Here is an 18,713-nt window from a genome sequence, read left to right as displayed (position 1 = left end):
TTATATTTTCGTAATTTACAGCTAAATAATTTCTGTATAGCATTTTAATTGTTATTATTTTTAAAAGCTTAATTTTATTTATAGACCAAGGAAAGGAGATCACTCCCAAAGTATGAAAATTGACTGGCCCAAATATAAAATAAAATTTTGTATTAATTTAAATTTTCGTAATTTAGAACTAAATAATTTCTGTCTAGAATTTTAATTGTTATTATTTTTAAAAGTTTAATTTTATTTACGGAGTAAGAAAAGGGGATTACTGTCAAAGTATGAAAATTAAACGGCCCAAACATAAAATAAATTGTTGTATTAATTTAGTTTCGTAATTTACAGCTAAATAATTTCCGTCTAGAATTTTAATTGTTACTATTTTTAAAAGCTTAATTTTATTTACAGACCAAGAAAAGGAGATCACTCTCAAAGTATGAAAATTAACCGGCCCAAACATAAAATAAAATTTTGTATTAATTTATATTTTCGTAATTTTCAGCTAAATAATTTCTGTCTAGAATTGTAATTGTTATTATTTTATAAAAGCTTAATTTCATTTACGGACTAAGAAAAGGGGATCACCCTCAAAGTATGAAAATTAACCGGCCCAAACATAAAATGCATTATCTGTCTCTTTCATACTTCTAAATCCAGTTTTCCTTGGAAATTACATTTGCATAGAACTTACCCGGATAGAACCTGAAAATCTTATCTCATGACTCGCCTTTGTGTCCTTGTGCTTCAAAACTTCTGTAGTAGTTTATTAGGTCTACATAGTTTCCTCGATGTCCTTATCCTTTAGAATTCATTTACATATATCAATTTGTTATAATGTATGTTTTCGGTGGAAGAAAATACACAGTTCGTATCATTTTTACTGCTATTATGTGGCAATGAAAATTCGTTAGGTTTTTATATTGTCATTAATGCTTGCAATAACCGGCCAAGGCCACCTAAACTTATGAGTTACATGTACAACAAAAATTGCAGATGTTCTTTTGTTATTTCCTGAGGGAAACATCGCTTGGTGGCAGTAAGTCAACGACAAAATGGCTGTGTTTACGGACATAATACAAGCTTCTTTAACTTACTTTATAACTTCAAACTTGGAGCTAAAGAGGCCGAAAAGCTTGGTAGATGACTGTTGCAATAATTTATGATGAACCGTTATGTGAAACAACAGCATGAAAATGGTTCAAGAGATATGAAAATAGGAATGACTCACTATAAATTCTTCTCGACATTTCTAGAGGAAGCACACATTTTAATGAAACTCATCCAAATCGGTCACCTATTGCTCTGTCAACTGTGAGTAGAATAGGATCGAAATTCAGAAAATATGGACATGTCAAAGATACTTACTTACTTACTGGCTTTTAAGGAACCCGGAGGTTCATTGCCGCCCTCACATAAGCCCGCCATTGGTCCCTATCCTGAGCAAGATTAATCCATTCTCTATCATCATACCCCCACCTCCCTCAAATCCATTTTAATATTATCCTCCCATCTACGTCTCGGCCTCCCTAAAGGTCTTTTTCCCTCCGGCCTCCCAACTAACACTCTATATGCATTTCTGGAATCGCCCATACGTGCTACATGCCCTGCCCATCTCAAACGTCTGGATTTAATGTTCCTAATTGTGTCAGGTGAAGAATACAATGCGTGCAGTTCTGTGTTGTGTAACTTTCTCCATTCTCCTGTAACTTCATCCCTCTTAGCCCCAAATATTTTCACATGTCAAAGATAAAGATATAAAAATATGTAATAGGCTTCTCTTTGACAATGGTTTGAAACGATGCTTTGCTATGGTCAAAGAGAAAGCACATTCTTATCTATGTGAATTATAATCTACCCATTGTTGTATAATGTGTTCTCTCACCAAATCCGAACATCATCAGAATCTCAAATCTCTCATTTTCTGTTAAAAACATTTTGTTTTATGTCGATTTCATCAATAAAACTGCTTTCATAACACAGGAATAACAAAATGTATCAACAAATAAACTGTTGCCATGGTAACCATAACCATAGTACCAAATTAATTTATTATCATTTATTCCTCTAATATCAACCAATGAAAATGTATATACAACAGAAACCTCAATAAAGTGCTTTATTGTACAGTCTAATATATATAGAGTCACGAAGCTTGAGTTGTGAGGGTGCTAGGAACAATAGACTGTGCAGGTACTATTTCATATTGTCTGTGATGAGGCGATAGTAGCGATCCTAGTGGTTAGCAACTATCTATGGATGCATATGCTCTATGTTTTGAGCTTTGTGATTGTATATACTATACTGTGGTAGTACTTCTGTATAAAACAAATGAAGTATTGCATAGTGATATGAAATAATGTTTTTCAAGATGATATTATAGAAAAATTATATGATATAGGCCTAATTTAAAAATATCCTCGATTATGCCATAACTCTCACAAAAATAGTCGCGAAAATATATTATATCCATAAAAAATTTTATTTCTAAATACAACGTTTGATATGTCTAAGCTTTTTCTCCAAAATACACTCATTCAATTTCAATAAAATTACAATAATTATACATTACTTCTGTGCGTGTGTGTATGTGTGTGTAAATGTGTATATATATATATATATATATATATATATATATATATATATATATATATATACATACATACAGAGTGTGCACCCAGTATATATGAGTCATGAACATTTTTCCGAGGAAAGAATAGGAAATTTATTGCATTACTTCGGAATATTTTTTCTAGAAATAAAACCTATGAATTTATCACATTTTGTATGTTCGAGAGCCCTTTAATTTTGAGATTTTAGTTCAAATATTAATCCTATTAAATTATTATAAGTTAACGGAATCTGTAATTTTTTTTAATTATTGAAATGCACTGTGTATCTTGACTATTTTCTGAATTTCACGTGCTTCACAGGTTGGCACACCTGCAGCCTGGCACCAGGAATTCTTCCAGACAACCAATGCAACTCTGGAACAGGGCGAAGAGGCCCAGAAGAACGTAGAGGCCAGCGTAAGCCTCGTTAACGAGTAAGTATTATCAGTTTCCGCCGGCCTGAATTTCGTGGCCTGGATGTACAGCTTTTTTTAGGTCCTCTATCCATTCCCCTATACAGGGTGTTTCCGGGCTAGTGTTACAAACTTTCAGAGACGATGGGGAAGGGCACATGTATCAATTTGAGATAAGGAATCCCGGACCGGAAATGACTGAGTCGAAAGTTACAAGCAAAAATAGTCATGTAGAAATGAAATAATTTTATTCCTCTGTACATCTTATTTATGTATATTTATCTGGACATCTTACACATACTGTATTCACCTGACGTTGTTTACGTTGTCTACTTACAGTATTCCATTCAGTGCGCTGTCTGAGGGGTGGGGACAGGAAACTACACTAAAGCAATGCAGATAGCTTAATGTGTAACGGACATGGTCGGTCCTGATATGCACGTCTGTAGACAGCAGTGTATGTGTACAAGTTGCAGTGTCCAGTCGATCAGTCCTAGTGAAATGGAGGAGTACACGAGAGCGGAATATGCAGACCTGATTTTCGAATACGGATGAGCCAATGGGAGCAGAAGACAAGCTCACAGATTGTATCAGGACAAGTACCCACGTAGGAGACATCCGGCCCATACCATCTTTCCATGACTGTTCCAAAGGTTAAGGGAAGGAGGGCATGTGGTGCCAAATTACAATTCCATTCCCACACAACTAGTTTTGCTTATAACTTTCGACTCAGTCATTTCCGGACCAGGGTTCCTTATCTCAAATTGATACATGTGCCCTTCCCCATCATCCCTGAAAGTTTGTAACACTAACCCGGAAACACCCTGTATATGAAATGATTATTGAATTCCGACAGATCGCCTGGATGGCGTTCGTGAATTCGATGCTGACAAATCCTGATAGTCATGTTTCATTTTCAGACGAGTAGCCTAAGCCCCAGGCGTCCGGAGCTCCAATCCCTTCCTATATCAGCATCGGAAAACCTTGTAACTCCCAATATTTCACCCCAGCGTATTTTTAACTATTGCAGATGATAGATGAAATGAGGGGGAGGTGGAGAATGTTGGTGGAATTGAAGACATGCCGGGAAAAACGGTTTAATGCATACTTTTTTTAAACTGGAGAAAAATAAAATTTTGTGAACGAGGCTAAAAAAAATTACAAATTATCTTTGTCTAATTTTGTGAACATGAGGTAGGCCTACAAGCTTACAATATAAATTTACATACTTTGTCGAAGTTTTTCTCTTTTTTTTTTTTTGGTCCAAAAGACAACTTTAATAATATAAAAAAAAAATATATATTTTAAACCTCTTTCAACATTAACAAAAACTGTCTCTTGCATAAAAAATATTTATATTCACTTGCTAACCCAATAATAATAATAATAATAATAATAATAATAATAATAATAATAATAATAATAATAATAATAATAATAAAATCTTTCAGTTTTCTGGATTGCACTTCCTTTTACGACTATTTCCACTAATTTTCACATTTTCACCAACATCCCCTACTTCTATTGTCGCCATATTTATGTTTATATCTTCAATATAAACTATTCAAGCGCTACGATAAAATGTGGTTATTATTTACAGTGTTATATTTCTAAAATTGGTAGATTTTAAGAGTATTATCTTGCTAACATTTTATTCTGTGAAACTAAAATGTAGCCGTGGGACTGAAGCCGGATGGTCTATGGCGAGTCTATGGCGAGTCCTTGGCATCAAACCCTTTGATTTGATTACCTGGTTGGGTTTTTCCGAGGTTTTCCCCAATCAAAAGGTAAATGCCGGGTAATATTTTGGCGAATCCTCGGACCTCACCTCATCTCACTACATCTCGCCAAAAAATTGTAAAAAATTGCACAAAATTGTAAAAATTGTAGAAAATTACTATATTGTGAAACTATAAAAATTTGTAAAAATTGTAATTGTAATATTGTAAAATTTTGACTTGTTCCACATCTTAAAGCTTCATTGCTCATGTAAGATCTATGGAATAAAATAAATGAATGAATGAATATAAAACTTTATTAGAATTAGCTACCTACTCGTTAATATGTTAAATTTTTCTCATTTACAACATTTGAATCTTTGTCGATTATTTTGCTTATCCACTAGTTTCGATACTGTCCACTAAAGCGCAGGTGTATTGCAACAATTCGCTTGTTCTTTCTTGAGATTATAGAAAATGTAAATCGTGAAACACAAGAAGGGTTCAGAACCATTGTGGGCCAAGCGCCATTTACTAAAACCGTAGAAAACAAGGGTTAAAATTAAGTTATTACCATAATTCAATAGAAACATATAGCAAGTAATATAAAGTATACACATTAAAACTAAATGATATGTCAATCTTCATTAAACTATGATATTCACTTAACTTTAACCCTTTCTTTCTGCGTTAATAAGTGGCGCTTGGCCCACTATGACTCTGAACCCTTCATTTAACTAGTACAATCACTGGTGGATACTTAACTACACAATATCACTTGAATTTAATAACAATAATGAAGTATTTATTCAAAAGCAGCTTATGTGCAATAAAAGATCATTTTTCACCATGGTTAGACAAAACTAAAAATTTTCAGGAGACAGCACAATTTGCCCAGTCATGCAATGAGAAAACCATTCGAACTAAGATGATATTTTCACTGAAATATATTAAACGATATTAAATATCTATGCAATGCAAATACACGCTCTCAGAGACACTCTGAGCTTTATTTATTTAATCTGACAGAGTTAAGGCCATCAGGTCTTCTCTACCACATCATCAGAATACAAATTTATTTTAGTAGGTTATTTTACGACGCTTTATCAACATCTTAGGTTATTTGACGTCTGAATGAGATGAAGGTGATAATGCCGGTGAAATGAGTCCGGGGTCCAGGACCGAAAGTTACCCAGCATTTGCTCATTATTAGGTTGAGGGAAAACCCCGGAAAAAACCTCAACCAGGTAACTTGCCCGACCGGGAATCGAACCCGGGCCACTTGGTTCCACGGCCAGACGTGCCAATCGTTACTCCACAGATGTGGACCTAATAGAAAAAAAGGATATAAAAAAACAAATGCAGAGAGAAAAACTAAATAAGAAGCAGAAATAAAATGACAAATAATCTTCAAATACAAAAATCACAAATGCAAAAATAAAAAAAAGATGAAAATAAAAAAAATACAAGTAGAAAGATAAGATCACAATGGACACAAAAGTACTAATTTTGAGGGCTTACCCGTTTTTTCGGTCATGTCTTCAATTTTAGAGAGAAACGGGGATATCTCGAGAAAACCATGTGTAATATCTACTTTATCTACTAGAAATTCCATCCAGTCTGGCCTCTATGGAAGACTTAGCGCCCCTAGCTCCCGAGCCACAGACGCGGCTCAAAATATTAAAATCCCAGCTCATGCGCAGTGTGTTTCTGCGCAGGTTCCAGCTCAGCCCCGATCAGGGCACTTTCGCGCTGCCCACATTCAGCGTGCTGAACACGGTGATCGCCGACAGCTGTCCTCGACCCACGAACTGTCGCGCCGAGAGGTATCGCTCTGCAGACGGGTCCTGCAACAACCTGCAGAACGAGCGGTGGGGTCGGGCTGGCACCGCCCTGCAGAGGGTGCTGCCCCCCAAGTACGGGGACGGTGAGTAACAAGCCAGGATCCTATCCGATCCGGAGAGACTGACGGTGCTGGACTTGGCACCCAGCATTACGAATGATGTTATCAGGGACTGATGTACTCAAACGTCGTAGAGAAGATAACAATCATGTTCTATCTCAGTCATGTCCTAAGTCTGGTTATGTTAACCCATAGAAGATGATTCCCTCACTTATTTAATAATAGGGCCTATCATTGCTCTTTTTCAACGTAGGGGTAATTATTAGCCACTATAAATCAGCGGTGGCGAAAATGTGATCGTGCGCCGAGCCACTGTGTAACCTGCAACGTGCATAGCACCTATGGAGGGAGGCGGACACCCGAAGGGGAAGTCGAGCAACTGTCTAACTTATTAACGGATTTTCATTTTCTTTACGTCAAGCACCTAAATATAATTTTATAAGGATACAAACTAATGTTTAGTACGTGTAACGAAAAAAGAAATGAACAATAAATGAACAATATCACAACCTAAAATTAACTGTCTTCAGAATGTCTCTGCGATAAAGCTTCAAAATCAGGAATTATGTCACTTACTGCCAGTCGTAGTTGATCACGAAGGTATTTGTCTGTCAGTCGTGATCTAAATTTGGTTTTTACTATTTTAATTGTTGAAAATAATTTTTCACAAACGTAAGTTGTAGCGAACATGGCTTCAACAGAGCAAGCGAAAGAACGAAGCTTCGGATATTTATTTTTTGGCAAAGATTTGAAAAGTTCAACATTTGTCAAGTCCTTACATCTAGCTTTCATTTGACATCACATAGTAAATCAGTGAGTTCAAATTGAAGAGCTAACCGCATTATTCGTACATCTGCTGAAAAAGGGTCGACGTACAGAGATGATGATGATGATGATGATGATGATGATGATGATGATGGTGATAACAATAACACTTAATCTTTTAATGTTTCATCAGTAACATGTAGTATAATGCCGTTTTATGTTATACAACCGTTTTCCTCGTAATACTTGTCAACAAATCATACATTTAATATTCTCATCATATTGACAGCAAAAAATGCGTCGTCCCATCCTACTTGGAACTTTCGTACATGGTTTCGGGAGAGACATATGCCACTCGCAGGTCAGAGGCAAATACAAATGGAACGGAATTTGACTCCAGAGAGTGAGACGGTGGGGGTTGGCGGAGGTTAGAAGCACAGCTATCACTGCGAGCCACAATGTCTCGCGAGTCACGTTCTCGCCACGGCTGCTATAAATGAACCAATTAACTCGATCTCTTCCTAAATCGAAACCACCCATCCTGTCTCAATACATCTCACTTAGGCCTATGTCACTTACATCACTTTTCACTTACGTTAGTCTACATCTATCACTCAGGCCTATCACATCACTTATTTGACATATCATTTCGAGTGACTAGTTCAAAAGGGAAACAATTCAAAATTTAAAATTTTGAGAAAAGTGCATTTTATTGCTTCATGTTGTTGTGAAAAATTAAATAAACACATACTAATTTGAAACTTATAGTAGGCCTATATATAAAACATCATTAACTAAATTTGGAGTAATTTCAGTTATCCTTAGATTTTTCACAGCAACATGAAACTTTAAAATTCAGGTTTATCAAGTGATAAACATCACTTAAAATACTTAGGCTAACACCATTTACTTTATATATCATACATATTACATAGGCTTATTTTATGTATAATTTGTATCGTTTACATCACTTACTTTACATATCACTTAATTACTTAATTTATATATAATTTATATCACTTACATTACATACTTCATATCATTTATATCATTTACATCACTTAACTTTATAACTTATATCACTTATACATCATTTAGGACTATATTACATAATTTATAAATAATTTACGTCACTTACTTTATATTATCACTTACATCACATATCACATCATATACAGTTACTTTACAGCTAAATTAAGCCTACCCGTTATTAAAAGTAGGTCATGTATCATTTGTAAAATTGAACAATTTGTAATTATTTGTTAGTAACAAAATTAAAATATTATTTATTTATGAGAAAAGTTCGTAAAGGTTTTTTTTTTTTTTTGGCACGAGTATAAAGTTTGTGAAACGAGGGCCAAAAGATAACTTAACTTTACGAATGTGTGTCGTGCAATGTTTTTTCTACAATAGTACAAATTTGCATTAAATAAATATTTCCAGTTCGACAAGTTGTAAGATCACACTGTCATGGCCGTCTGAACTCAGAACCAATAAGTATAGATGGGATGCCAGCCTGTTTTATTCATACTCACGATTTCACGGCCGTCTAAACCGTCCATATAATCAACAAAGCGGTTAGGAACAGTTGAATGCTATATCTTGTTGCAATGAGTAGGCCTACTACAGATTTAACTTCGGAATAATAAGGGCCAAAATACAGAGTGTCCCAGTTATCTTGTGCACTTATTATAACTTTTTTATTTGGATAGGTATTCGAATTTTTGTTTTTGAGCATTATGTTAGAACGAGGGGCTAACATGAGTGTGGAGATTTGGTGCATGTAACTACATTATAGTACAAGATACACGTGATGTCATTAATTTTTCAAACAGCACTACATACTTTAATCATGTTACATTGATTACACACATTATGACGAGTTCAAAAATGTATCACAGTGTCACCTTCCTAATCAGTAACAACAACAAAATGCAAAATGAATGCCATCAGAATGTGCCGTTTGTTGTGGTGCCCCATTCATCTTGTGCATTAACTTACACAAAACGGAAGACGACTGACGTCCGTACACGTCGTGTGTTTGCTGTCTTAACATGTAAACAAACCACAACAACTGTCGACGCCACAATCCACGTACAGTGGCCTGCACGTTCTCCGGACCTGTCGCCGCTCGAATTCTTCCTGTGGGGAATTGTAAAGAACAGTGTGTACCAGAACATTCTGACAACACCAGACGGCATGCAGCAACGCATTCGACAGGCTTGTGTGTCCATTCAGCCAGGAACATGCCGGGCAGTCACGCGGTCTTTCAGGGAACGCCTTCGAATGTGCATTAATGTGAATGGTCACCATTTCGAACATCTTCTGTGACTCTCAAAGCATAACATTATCACATTGGAAGTACGTTCTTGTTTCGTTTTATTGTTTTTGGTTGGGAAGATGACAATGTGATGCATTTTTGAACTCGTCTTAATGTGTGTAATCAATGTAACATGATTAAAGTATGTAGTGCTATTTGAAAAATTGATGACGTCACGTGTATCGTGTACCATAATGTAGTTACATGCACCAAATCTCCACGCTCATGTTAGCTCCTCGTTCTAACGTAACGCTCAAAAACAAAAATTCCAATACCTACCCAAAGAAAAATGGGACACTCTGTATAGATATGAATGTTAAATTTGTTGAATAATTTCAAGGGAAAAATTGTTCCGGGGCCGGGTATCGATCCCGGGACCTCTGGTTGAACGTACCAGCGCTCTCCCAACTGAGCTACCCGGGAACTCCACCCGACACCGTCTCAACTTTTCCCTTTATATCCACACAAGTCGCGTGGGCTGACGAAACGACAGAGACCCACATCGAGAGCACACAATCTCTGTGTGACTTGGAATTGTGGTTTTCTGTTAACGTACACAGTGACGTATATATTATGCAAATCTAGTCTTTCAGGTGAAGCTCCCTGTAAAGCAGATTTGAATAATTTCAAGGGAAAAATTGTTCCGGGGCCGGGTATCGATCCCGGGACCTCTGGCTGAACGTACCAGCGCTCTCCCAACTGAGCTACCCGGGAACTCCACCCGACACCGTCTCAACTTTTCCCTTTATATCCACACAACTCGCGTGGGCTGACAAAACGCCAGAGACCCACATCGAGTGCACACAATCTCTGTGTGACTTGGAATTGTGGTTTTCTGTTAACGTACACAGTGACGTATATATTATGCAAATCTAGTCTTTCAGGTGAAGCTCCCTGTAAAGCAGATTTGAATAATTTCAAGGGAAAAATTGTTCCGGGGCCGGGTATCGATCCCAGGACCTCTGGCTGAACGTACCAGCGCTCTCCCAACTGAGCTACCCGGGAACTCCACCCGACACCGTCTCAACTTTTCCCTTTATATCCACACAAGTCGCGTGGGCTGACGAAACGACAGAGACCCACATCGAGAGCACACAATCTCTGTGTGACTTGGAATTGTGGTTTTCTGTTAACGTACACAGTGACGTATATATTATGCAAATCTAGATTTGTTAAATTTGTTACTTATTTGTATTACGTGTAATATTTAAGTAATGAAAGATGGAGGTAATGCATTCATTTCTTACTGAATGAAGTTTGTACATTGAATATTACATTTTCTTTTTTACAGAATTACATTTTAATGTGTGGTATACCCTATTTGTTTAGTCACCTGACTATACCCAGCAATGTTTTGATTCAAGCATAGCAGCTCTCTGTACAAATTTCTATCACCCTGGTTTGATGTGAACAACACGATATGTATAACACGCGACATAGTTAACTTCATAATTTTGGTGTCCGAACTTCCATCCCTAGTCATAAGATGTTGGTTGGATGGTATGCGCAGGCGTGAACTCGCCTCGTGTGGCAGCCAACAGGGAGGAGCTCCCGAGCGCCAGAGTGGTGAGCACGCAGTTCGCCACGGAGGCGGACATCCCCTACGACAACTACACCCTGCTGGTCATGCAGTGGGGGCAGTTCCTGGACCACGACCTCACCCACACGCCCATCAGCAGAGGTGAGTAGCCTACGGGCTGATGAACAACCCAGTTCCACAGAGTCAAGAAAATGCACGACTCCAGATTTTGTTTTTTTCGTTTTTTTGCTTACCGTCTCGTGCTTTCTACACTAGACAAAAAAAAAATCCCTCACTTTAAAATTAAGTTTTTTTTTTTAAATATAAATGAATCGTTTATTTCTAAAACCCCACAAGTGACAAAAACAAAACTTTTGGGAAATCAATAGAACTGTTTAGTTTCATTACTTTTATTTTTATTGCCAAAATGTATTTAACAAGTGATATTAGTTGTTAAATATGAGCTTTATTCACCATTAGTTGTGTTTTATAATATATATATATATATATATATATATATATATATATATATATATATATAAAGTCCCCAAAAAAATTAAATTGTTGTTGTTGTTGTTTTCTAATGCCAGGCGTTTGACAATAAAGTCTCTAAACACACACCTTCATCTCAAACAGCAGAAATAACTAAAATGCTCTCTCAATTAATATCACTCAATAAAAGAATTGTATTCCAATGGATACCATCCCATTGTGGAATCCTGGGAAACGAGAATGCGGATGCTTTAGCAAAGAAGGGCAGCACTGCTACTTACAGACCTGTTACTAAATCCACGTATTACTCTGTGAAGAGATTTATTAAATCTACATACTTAGACTTCAACAAACAAAATTTGATAACACAATCCCAAGGGAAAAAATGGAACTCTCTGCCTCATAATCCACAGTTAATTCCCGATTTACCACGAAAATCGTCTGTAGCTGCATTTAGATTGGCAACAGGCCATGATTGTTTGGCCAAACATCTGCATAGAATTGGAATATATCAGTCCCCTAACTGCCCATTGAGCAACTCAAACCAAGAAATGGATTCGGAACACCTCAAAATCTGTGCTTCAGTGGCTGGCCATGATAATATCTTTGAAAAATATTGGAGTGCAAGAGGTCAAATGACTTTATTGTCAAACGCCTGGCATTAGAAAACAACAACAACACTTAATCAGCAATAGACAGAACAAAATACTGATCCGGCTGTGACTGAAGTCAGCTGTTGGGTGCGACAGTGATGCTGTCAGCTAGTGTGGCAGACTAGTTTATTTGAAAAACACCATATGTGATGTTAGTGGAGTTTTTACAATAAATGCATATTTATTGTCCAATTTTTGTTACAGTCATGTTAGATATTAGTACATTATGCAACGAGCCTATAATGAAGGTAATCAAGAATCGAGTATGGATATTTATGAAACGAGCGCAAGCGAGTTTCATAATTTTCATACGAGCTTCTTAATTACCATATAGGCGAGTTTCATACGACTTTTTATGCTCGACCATATTTCTAACTTGATATTATTAATTTTTGAGCAATGTCCCATATGTTGTGAGATGTGCGCAGACGCGAAAGTATTGATTTTTTCCGAGGAACAGATGTCCACATTGACCTTGCTAGGCCATAAAACCTACAGAGATAACATTGAAATTAAATTAGACATTGAAAAACGAGATGACAAATTGAATTTATTTGAATATTATTTACAATTAACGCTAATTATTATAGTAACAGAACATAACCTTCTGCGACAGTATTGCATTTCCAGCCTCCGTGACTTTTCGCTAATTCTCTTTCGATTGCATATCCGAGAATAATCGATACTTGCGGTTTTATAACGGTAGAAAGCTGACCTGTCATTGGCTGAACAGTTGTAACCTGAGTCGTCATTGGCTGAAAGACCTGTACCTTAATGAGTAGGTGTACTTTAATGACATGCATTAAAGGTCTGCTACCAAGTGTATAATTACTACATTTCGGCATGGTCGAGCATAAAAGATTTTATGTCAAAAATTGCGTACTCATGCTAGCAATCAAAATCCACAAAAACGCATTTTGTAAAAAAAATGTCGGTTGTGGTGTTTTTATAATAAAAGATTCAAATAGACTATCAATTGGACAGGGAGAAGAGACTGATCGCTAGTGTCACACGCTGCTGTCCTCTGGTTGCAGGTCAGAGCGGCGCTGGTCTGTCTTGTTGTCGGGAGGGCAAGGTAATCCAGCAGGATCTGCGCCACCCCGACTGCTTCCCCATCTCTCTGCCGCAGAACGACCACATCTTCGCGCCCTTCGGCGAGCGCTGCATGGAGTTCGTACGCTCCCTGCCTGCCCCGCGCCCGGAGTGCAACTTCGGACCCCGGGAACAGGTGAGTGCGCCTTAAAGAAGGCAACAGACTTCATTTCGTGTATTCTATTTCTAATATATTGTTTAGTTCAACAAATAAAAGCATTTGATTTCATTTATAATTAATCATTATTATTTTAAATTGCAGCATTTCAGCATCCTAATTAATAGGAAAATTATTTTGTGCGAGATCGTGCGTATTTGCTTGTTTTCCGCACAGAACCAATACGCGGTAAGTGTGAAATACCACATTCAGTATTCCCAACGTAACACACATAACAATTTCCCTCTTCTTACCGCTTAAGCGCGACATTCATTTTACTGCTTTAGGCTTTTAACATATTATTTTTTAGACACGTTTAACATAGTAATAATTATAAATTGGAAACTTACCACTGCAATTTCACCTAAATTGCAATGTTAATTATTGTTTTTAAATATTTGCAAAAATTAAGTAAATTCTACTACTCCACTAAGTTACTGCATTCGATTAAGGAAGGCGTGAAAAAATCAACAAGATTCCAGATGCCGATGTTATTACTGCAATATGTTATATAAATAATATTGTTAAAATATTAAAATGAAAAATAAATCATTACATAACCTTACCGTTTGTTTTAAGTTCGCATTTATAGACTGGGAAAAAAAAGACAGACGTATATCACGGCCTGCTGGAATATAGTAAACGCAGAAAACATTTTATAGCAACAATGTTGAAGATAGATATTTTTGTTTTTAAAAGTTGCCGTCATTGAACAGAAACCAAGATGGAGATTTCATTGCAACTAATTAGAAATTCGTCTTTCAGGTATGTAATAAACGATCTTCGCACAAAATAATGTACGATACACGAGCGGTATGTTTTCTTTCAATTTTCGGAAATTAAAAAAGCTCAACTACGTTTCGCTTTTTCAAACTTTTCTTCGAACATGAAAACTTCAACATGCCGCTCTTGTAACGCATATTACTATTGTGTCTCGCCTCACACCTACAGTTACATTGCTTTGTCTGATAGATGAACCAGGTGACCGGGTACTTGGACGGGTCCAACATCTACGGCTCCAATCTGAACTCCCAGCAGACCTTGCGCGAGAGGCGTGGAGGACGTCTTGCCATCCAGAACTTCAAGGGACGACAACTGCTGCCGGAGAACAGGGGGGAATGCACGGACGACGAGGAGATTCTAGCCTGCTTCAAGGCCGGTCAGTGCAGGGCGCTGTAGTGAGTGAGTGAATTAGTGGGTGAATGAATTTCAGTGAATGAGCGAGCGAGAGAGTGAATTAGTAAGTGAATAAGTGAGCGAGTGAATTGGTGCGTAAATGAATTAGAGTGAATTAGTGAATGAATTACAGTGAATCATTTAATGAATTACAGTGAATGAGGAGTGAATTAGGATCTAATGGATGAATGAATGAATTTATGAATGAATTAACGAGAGTGAATTTGTAAGTGAATGAATGAACTAGAGTGAATTTGTGAGTGAATGAATGAACGAGAGTGAATTTGTGAGCGAATGAATGAACGAGAGGGAATTTGTGAGTGAATGAATGAACGAGAGTGAATTTGTGAGTGAACGAATTAACGAGAGTGAATTTGTGAATGAATGAATGAACGAACGTGAGTCAATATGTGAGTGAATGAATGAACGAAAGTGAATTTGTGAATGAATGAACGAGAGTGAATTTGTGAGTGAATGAATTAACGAGAGTGAATTTGTGATTGAATGAACGAGAGTGAATTTGTGATTGAATGAACGAGAGTGAATTTGTGAGTGAATGAATGAACGAGAGTGAATTTGTGAGTGAATGAATGAACGAGAGTGAATTTGTGAGTGAATGAATGAACGAGAGTGAATTTGTGAGTGAATGAATGAACGAGAGTGAATTTGTGAGTGAATGAATGAACGAGAGTGAATTTGTGAGTGAATGAATGAACGAGAGTGAATTTGTGAGTGAATGAATGAACGAGAGTGAATTTGTGAGTGAATGAATGAACGAGAGTGAATTTGTGAGTGAATGAATGAACGAGAGTGAATTTGTTAATGAATTAATAATAATAATAATAAATCTGTGAATGAATGAACGAGAGTGAATTTATGAATGAATAACGAGAATGAATGAATGAGTGAATTTGTGAATAAATTAATGAGCGACAGTAAATGAGAGTGAATTAGTGAATGAATGAATAGCAGTGAATAAGTATATCAATGAGAGCGGACGAGTAGATGAATTAGTGAAACAATGAATGAGAGTGAATGAGTGATTGAATGAATTTTTTTATTTGGCTATTTAACGACGCTGTATCAACTACTTGGTTACTTAGCGTCGATGAGTTGGTGATAGCAGATGGTATTTGGCGAGATGAGGCCGAGGATTCGCCATAGATTACCTGGCATTCACCTTACGGTTGTGGAAAACCTCGGAAAAAACCCAACCAAATACTGAGCCCAAGCGGGGATCGAACCTGCGCACGAATGCGACTTCAGACCGGTAAGCAAACTCCCTAACCGACTAAGCCACGCCGGTGGCTTAAAACAATGAATGAATGAATGAAACGGTTCTTATTTTAACGATTCGTTACAAAACTGACGTCTGCTAAGTTCATATTTGTCAAATAAATTTATCTTATGGATGTTAGTGTAATCGGCTACGAGCGTGGTTAGCAGCTCCTGGTACATAGGCAGCTTGGTGTGCAGGTGACTCCCGAGTCAACGAACAGGTGGAGCTGGCCGTGATGCACACCATCTGGATGCGGGAGCACAACCGCGTGGCGGGGGAGTTGGCCAGGCTGAACCCGAACTGGGGCGACGAGACTCTGTTCCAGGAGGCCAGGCGCATCGTGGTGGCCGAGATGCAGCACATCACGTACAACGAGTGGCTGCCAGTCGTGCTGGGTGAGTTTCATATACAGGGTGTATCGATTTTAATGCTAGGGAATTCGAACTACATTTTCCTCGTGTCATAGTTTGACTTAATTAATATAGCAGTAGCCTTTTAATTTGAGCTCTGTTAGAAGGCATGGCAGGAGACTGAAGTGAATGGAAAGCGTTCTGCATGTAGTGAAGGTATCTTTACTTCATACCATAAGTGTGAAACCTATCCATTTTCTCCTGTTACTACATATGCTACTGAATTACAGTGATTTTCTATTTTTTCAATCCCATCACATGCCATATCGACCCAGAGGGTGGCGACAGGGTAAGGTTCCCACCTTTACAGACAATGGGCATTTAATGGCAGTATGGATGTATTAGACTCTCACTTCGAGAGAGGAACAACGATTAAGGGTATTTGAGAATAAGGTTCTTAGAAAAATATTTGGAGCTAAGAGAACTGAAGTTACAGGAGAATGGAGAAAGTTACACAACGCAGAACTGCACGCATTGTATTCTTCACCTGACATTATTAGGAACATTAAATCCAGACGTTTGAGATGGGCAGGGCATGTAGCACGTATGGGCGAATCCAGATATGTATATAGAGTTTTAGTTGGGAGACCTGAAAGAAAGAGACCTTGGGGGAGGCCGAGACATACATGGGAGGATAATATTGAAATGGATTTGAGGAAGGTGGGATATGATGGTAGAGACTGGATTAATCTTGTACAGAATAGGGACCAATGGCGGGCTTATGTGAGGGCGGCAATGAACCTGTGGATTCCTTAAAAGCCAGCAAGTAAGTAAGTGAGTGATATCACTCCAGTTGTCAGGTTAAATTTTCTTTTTGTCAATTCTGTTTCGAATTCCGGTACTAACAAAATACAACTAACAAAATACCTAATTGTTATGTTGGCAGCATCGTTTGCCTTTGAAGAAGCTGCCAACGTTTAAGAACGAAAGTTGCTAGTGTGTATTGCGTCAGAGGGCAATAGGAAGTAAACGCCAAAACATGGATTTTCATATTATTGTTGATTCATATTATATGAGTAGCCTATAGTATTTTATTCTTGTTTTGACGTTGGTACTCCCAAATTGCAGCGATAGCCAGCTGCCTATATAGGGTGAACCTTAAGTAATGTTATTAATTTCAAGGGGATATATTTTTCAGATATTTCAAACAAAAAATTTAATACAATTTTGCTTGTTTTTGCAACCTTTTCGAGACAAGAAATTTTTATATGAGTATTTCATAACGTGTTTTGGGAAAGCCATTGATTTAATTTCCAATATGCTTAGTCAATTTACAATAGGTAAGAACCACTAATGTAGAAAAGGGTCACGGCTTAATATCATTTGAGAAAGTCATTAATTAGCTTGTCTTTTATTTTATAAGCGTTTATGAATGTAGAATGTTTCAATATTAAAAGTACATTTTTTTTATTTAGTAGTAGGTGTACTACAGCTCAATTATTATAGTTCCCCTTAAACTCGGAAGGGCGTCGATTGTCACCCTATTCTCCCCATATGTTGTTAAACTGAACCGAGTTGTGTCTGCAGGCCGTGACTACATGGACAAGTTCGAACTCAGTCCACGAGACAACGGCTTCACCAAACTGTACGACGATACACTGAACCCGTCCATCACCAACGTGTTCGCCACGGCAGCCTTCCGTTTCGGACACAGCCTTATCCAGAGCCATATGCAGTAAGTACCATCTGAAATTACATATCATCATCAGCAGCTGCAGTAGTACCACCACGAACATAATCTTAAACATTATTACTAGGGAGCGGATTTTTATTTGCTAAAAAAATTTAAATATTATGAATTTTATTAGTAACAACAATGTAATTTATTCGTCACAACAATAATTCCTTTCTACAATTCACCTTAAACGCTCTCGTCAACAATTGGATCTTCACTCACACAGTATTCGTTATAGCACTCCACCGACGACAATGACAATTTACTTGGACTATTACGCACAACAATGAACTGTTAATCTTAACTAATATTTACAAAGCACTATTTACAAATCAGAACTACCAGTTCTCAGTTCACAGTTCTTCTATCTCAGTCACTCGAGTTCACAGTATCTCGAACCACAGACCTTCAGAGACAGTTCACTGTACTCGAACTCGGGTCCCTCCAACTGCGGTCCACTGCACTCGAACTCAGGTCCCTCCAACTGCGGTCCACTGCACTCGAACTCAGGCCTTCGGATGCTGACGCAGATGCGGACGCACAC

At 37.4% G+C, this 18,713-nt stretch overlaps 1 protein-coding gene across 3 annotated transcripts in view; it reads left to right on the top strand.

The window, feature by feature from the left end:
• The window catches only part of LOC138714114 (salivary peroxidase/catechol oxidase-like), a 153,668-nt gene that overhangs the window by 116,506 nt on the left and 18,449 nt on the right, over positions 1-18,713 (top strand). For all 3 annotated transcript variants that reach the window (XM_069846584.1, XM_069846586.1, XM_069846585.1), the window contains 7 exons: positions 2,919-3,031; positions 6,447-6,655; positions 11,227-11,397; positions 13,415-13,608; positions 14,602-14,788; positions 16,282-16,479; positions 18,022-18,169. In XM_069846584.1, coding sequence (XP_069702685.1) covers positions 2,919-3,031; positions 6,447-6,655; positions 11,227-11,397; positions 13,415-13,608; positions 14,602-14,788; positions 16,282-16,479; positions 18,022-18,169 — 1,220 coding nt within the window. The remainder of the gene's footprint in view (positions 1-2,918; positions 3,032-6,446; positions 6,656-11,226; positions 11,398-13,414; positions 13,609-14,601; positions 14,789-16,281; positions 16,480-18,021; positions 18,170-18,713) is intronic.

This window comes from Periplaneta americana, chromosome 2, assembly GCF_040183065.1.
Source record: "Periplaneta americana isolate PAMFEO1 chromosome 2, P.americana_PAMFEO1_priV1, whole genome shotgun sequence".
NCBI classification, from domain to species: Eukaryota; Metazoa; Arthropoda; class Insecta; order Blattodea; family Blattidae; genus Periplaneta; species Periplaneta americana.
The sequence above is the reverse complement of the archived record's forward strand: the minus strand, read 5'-3'. Positions and strand labels throughout refer to the sequence as shown.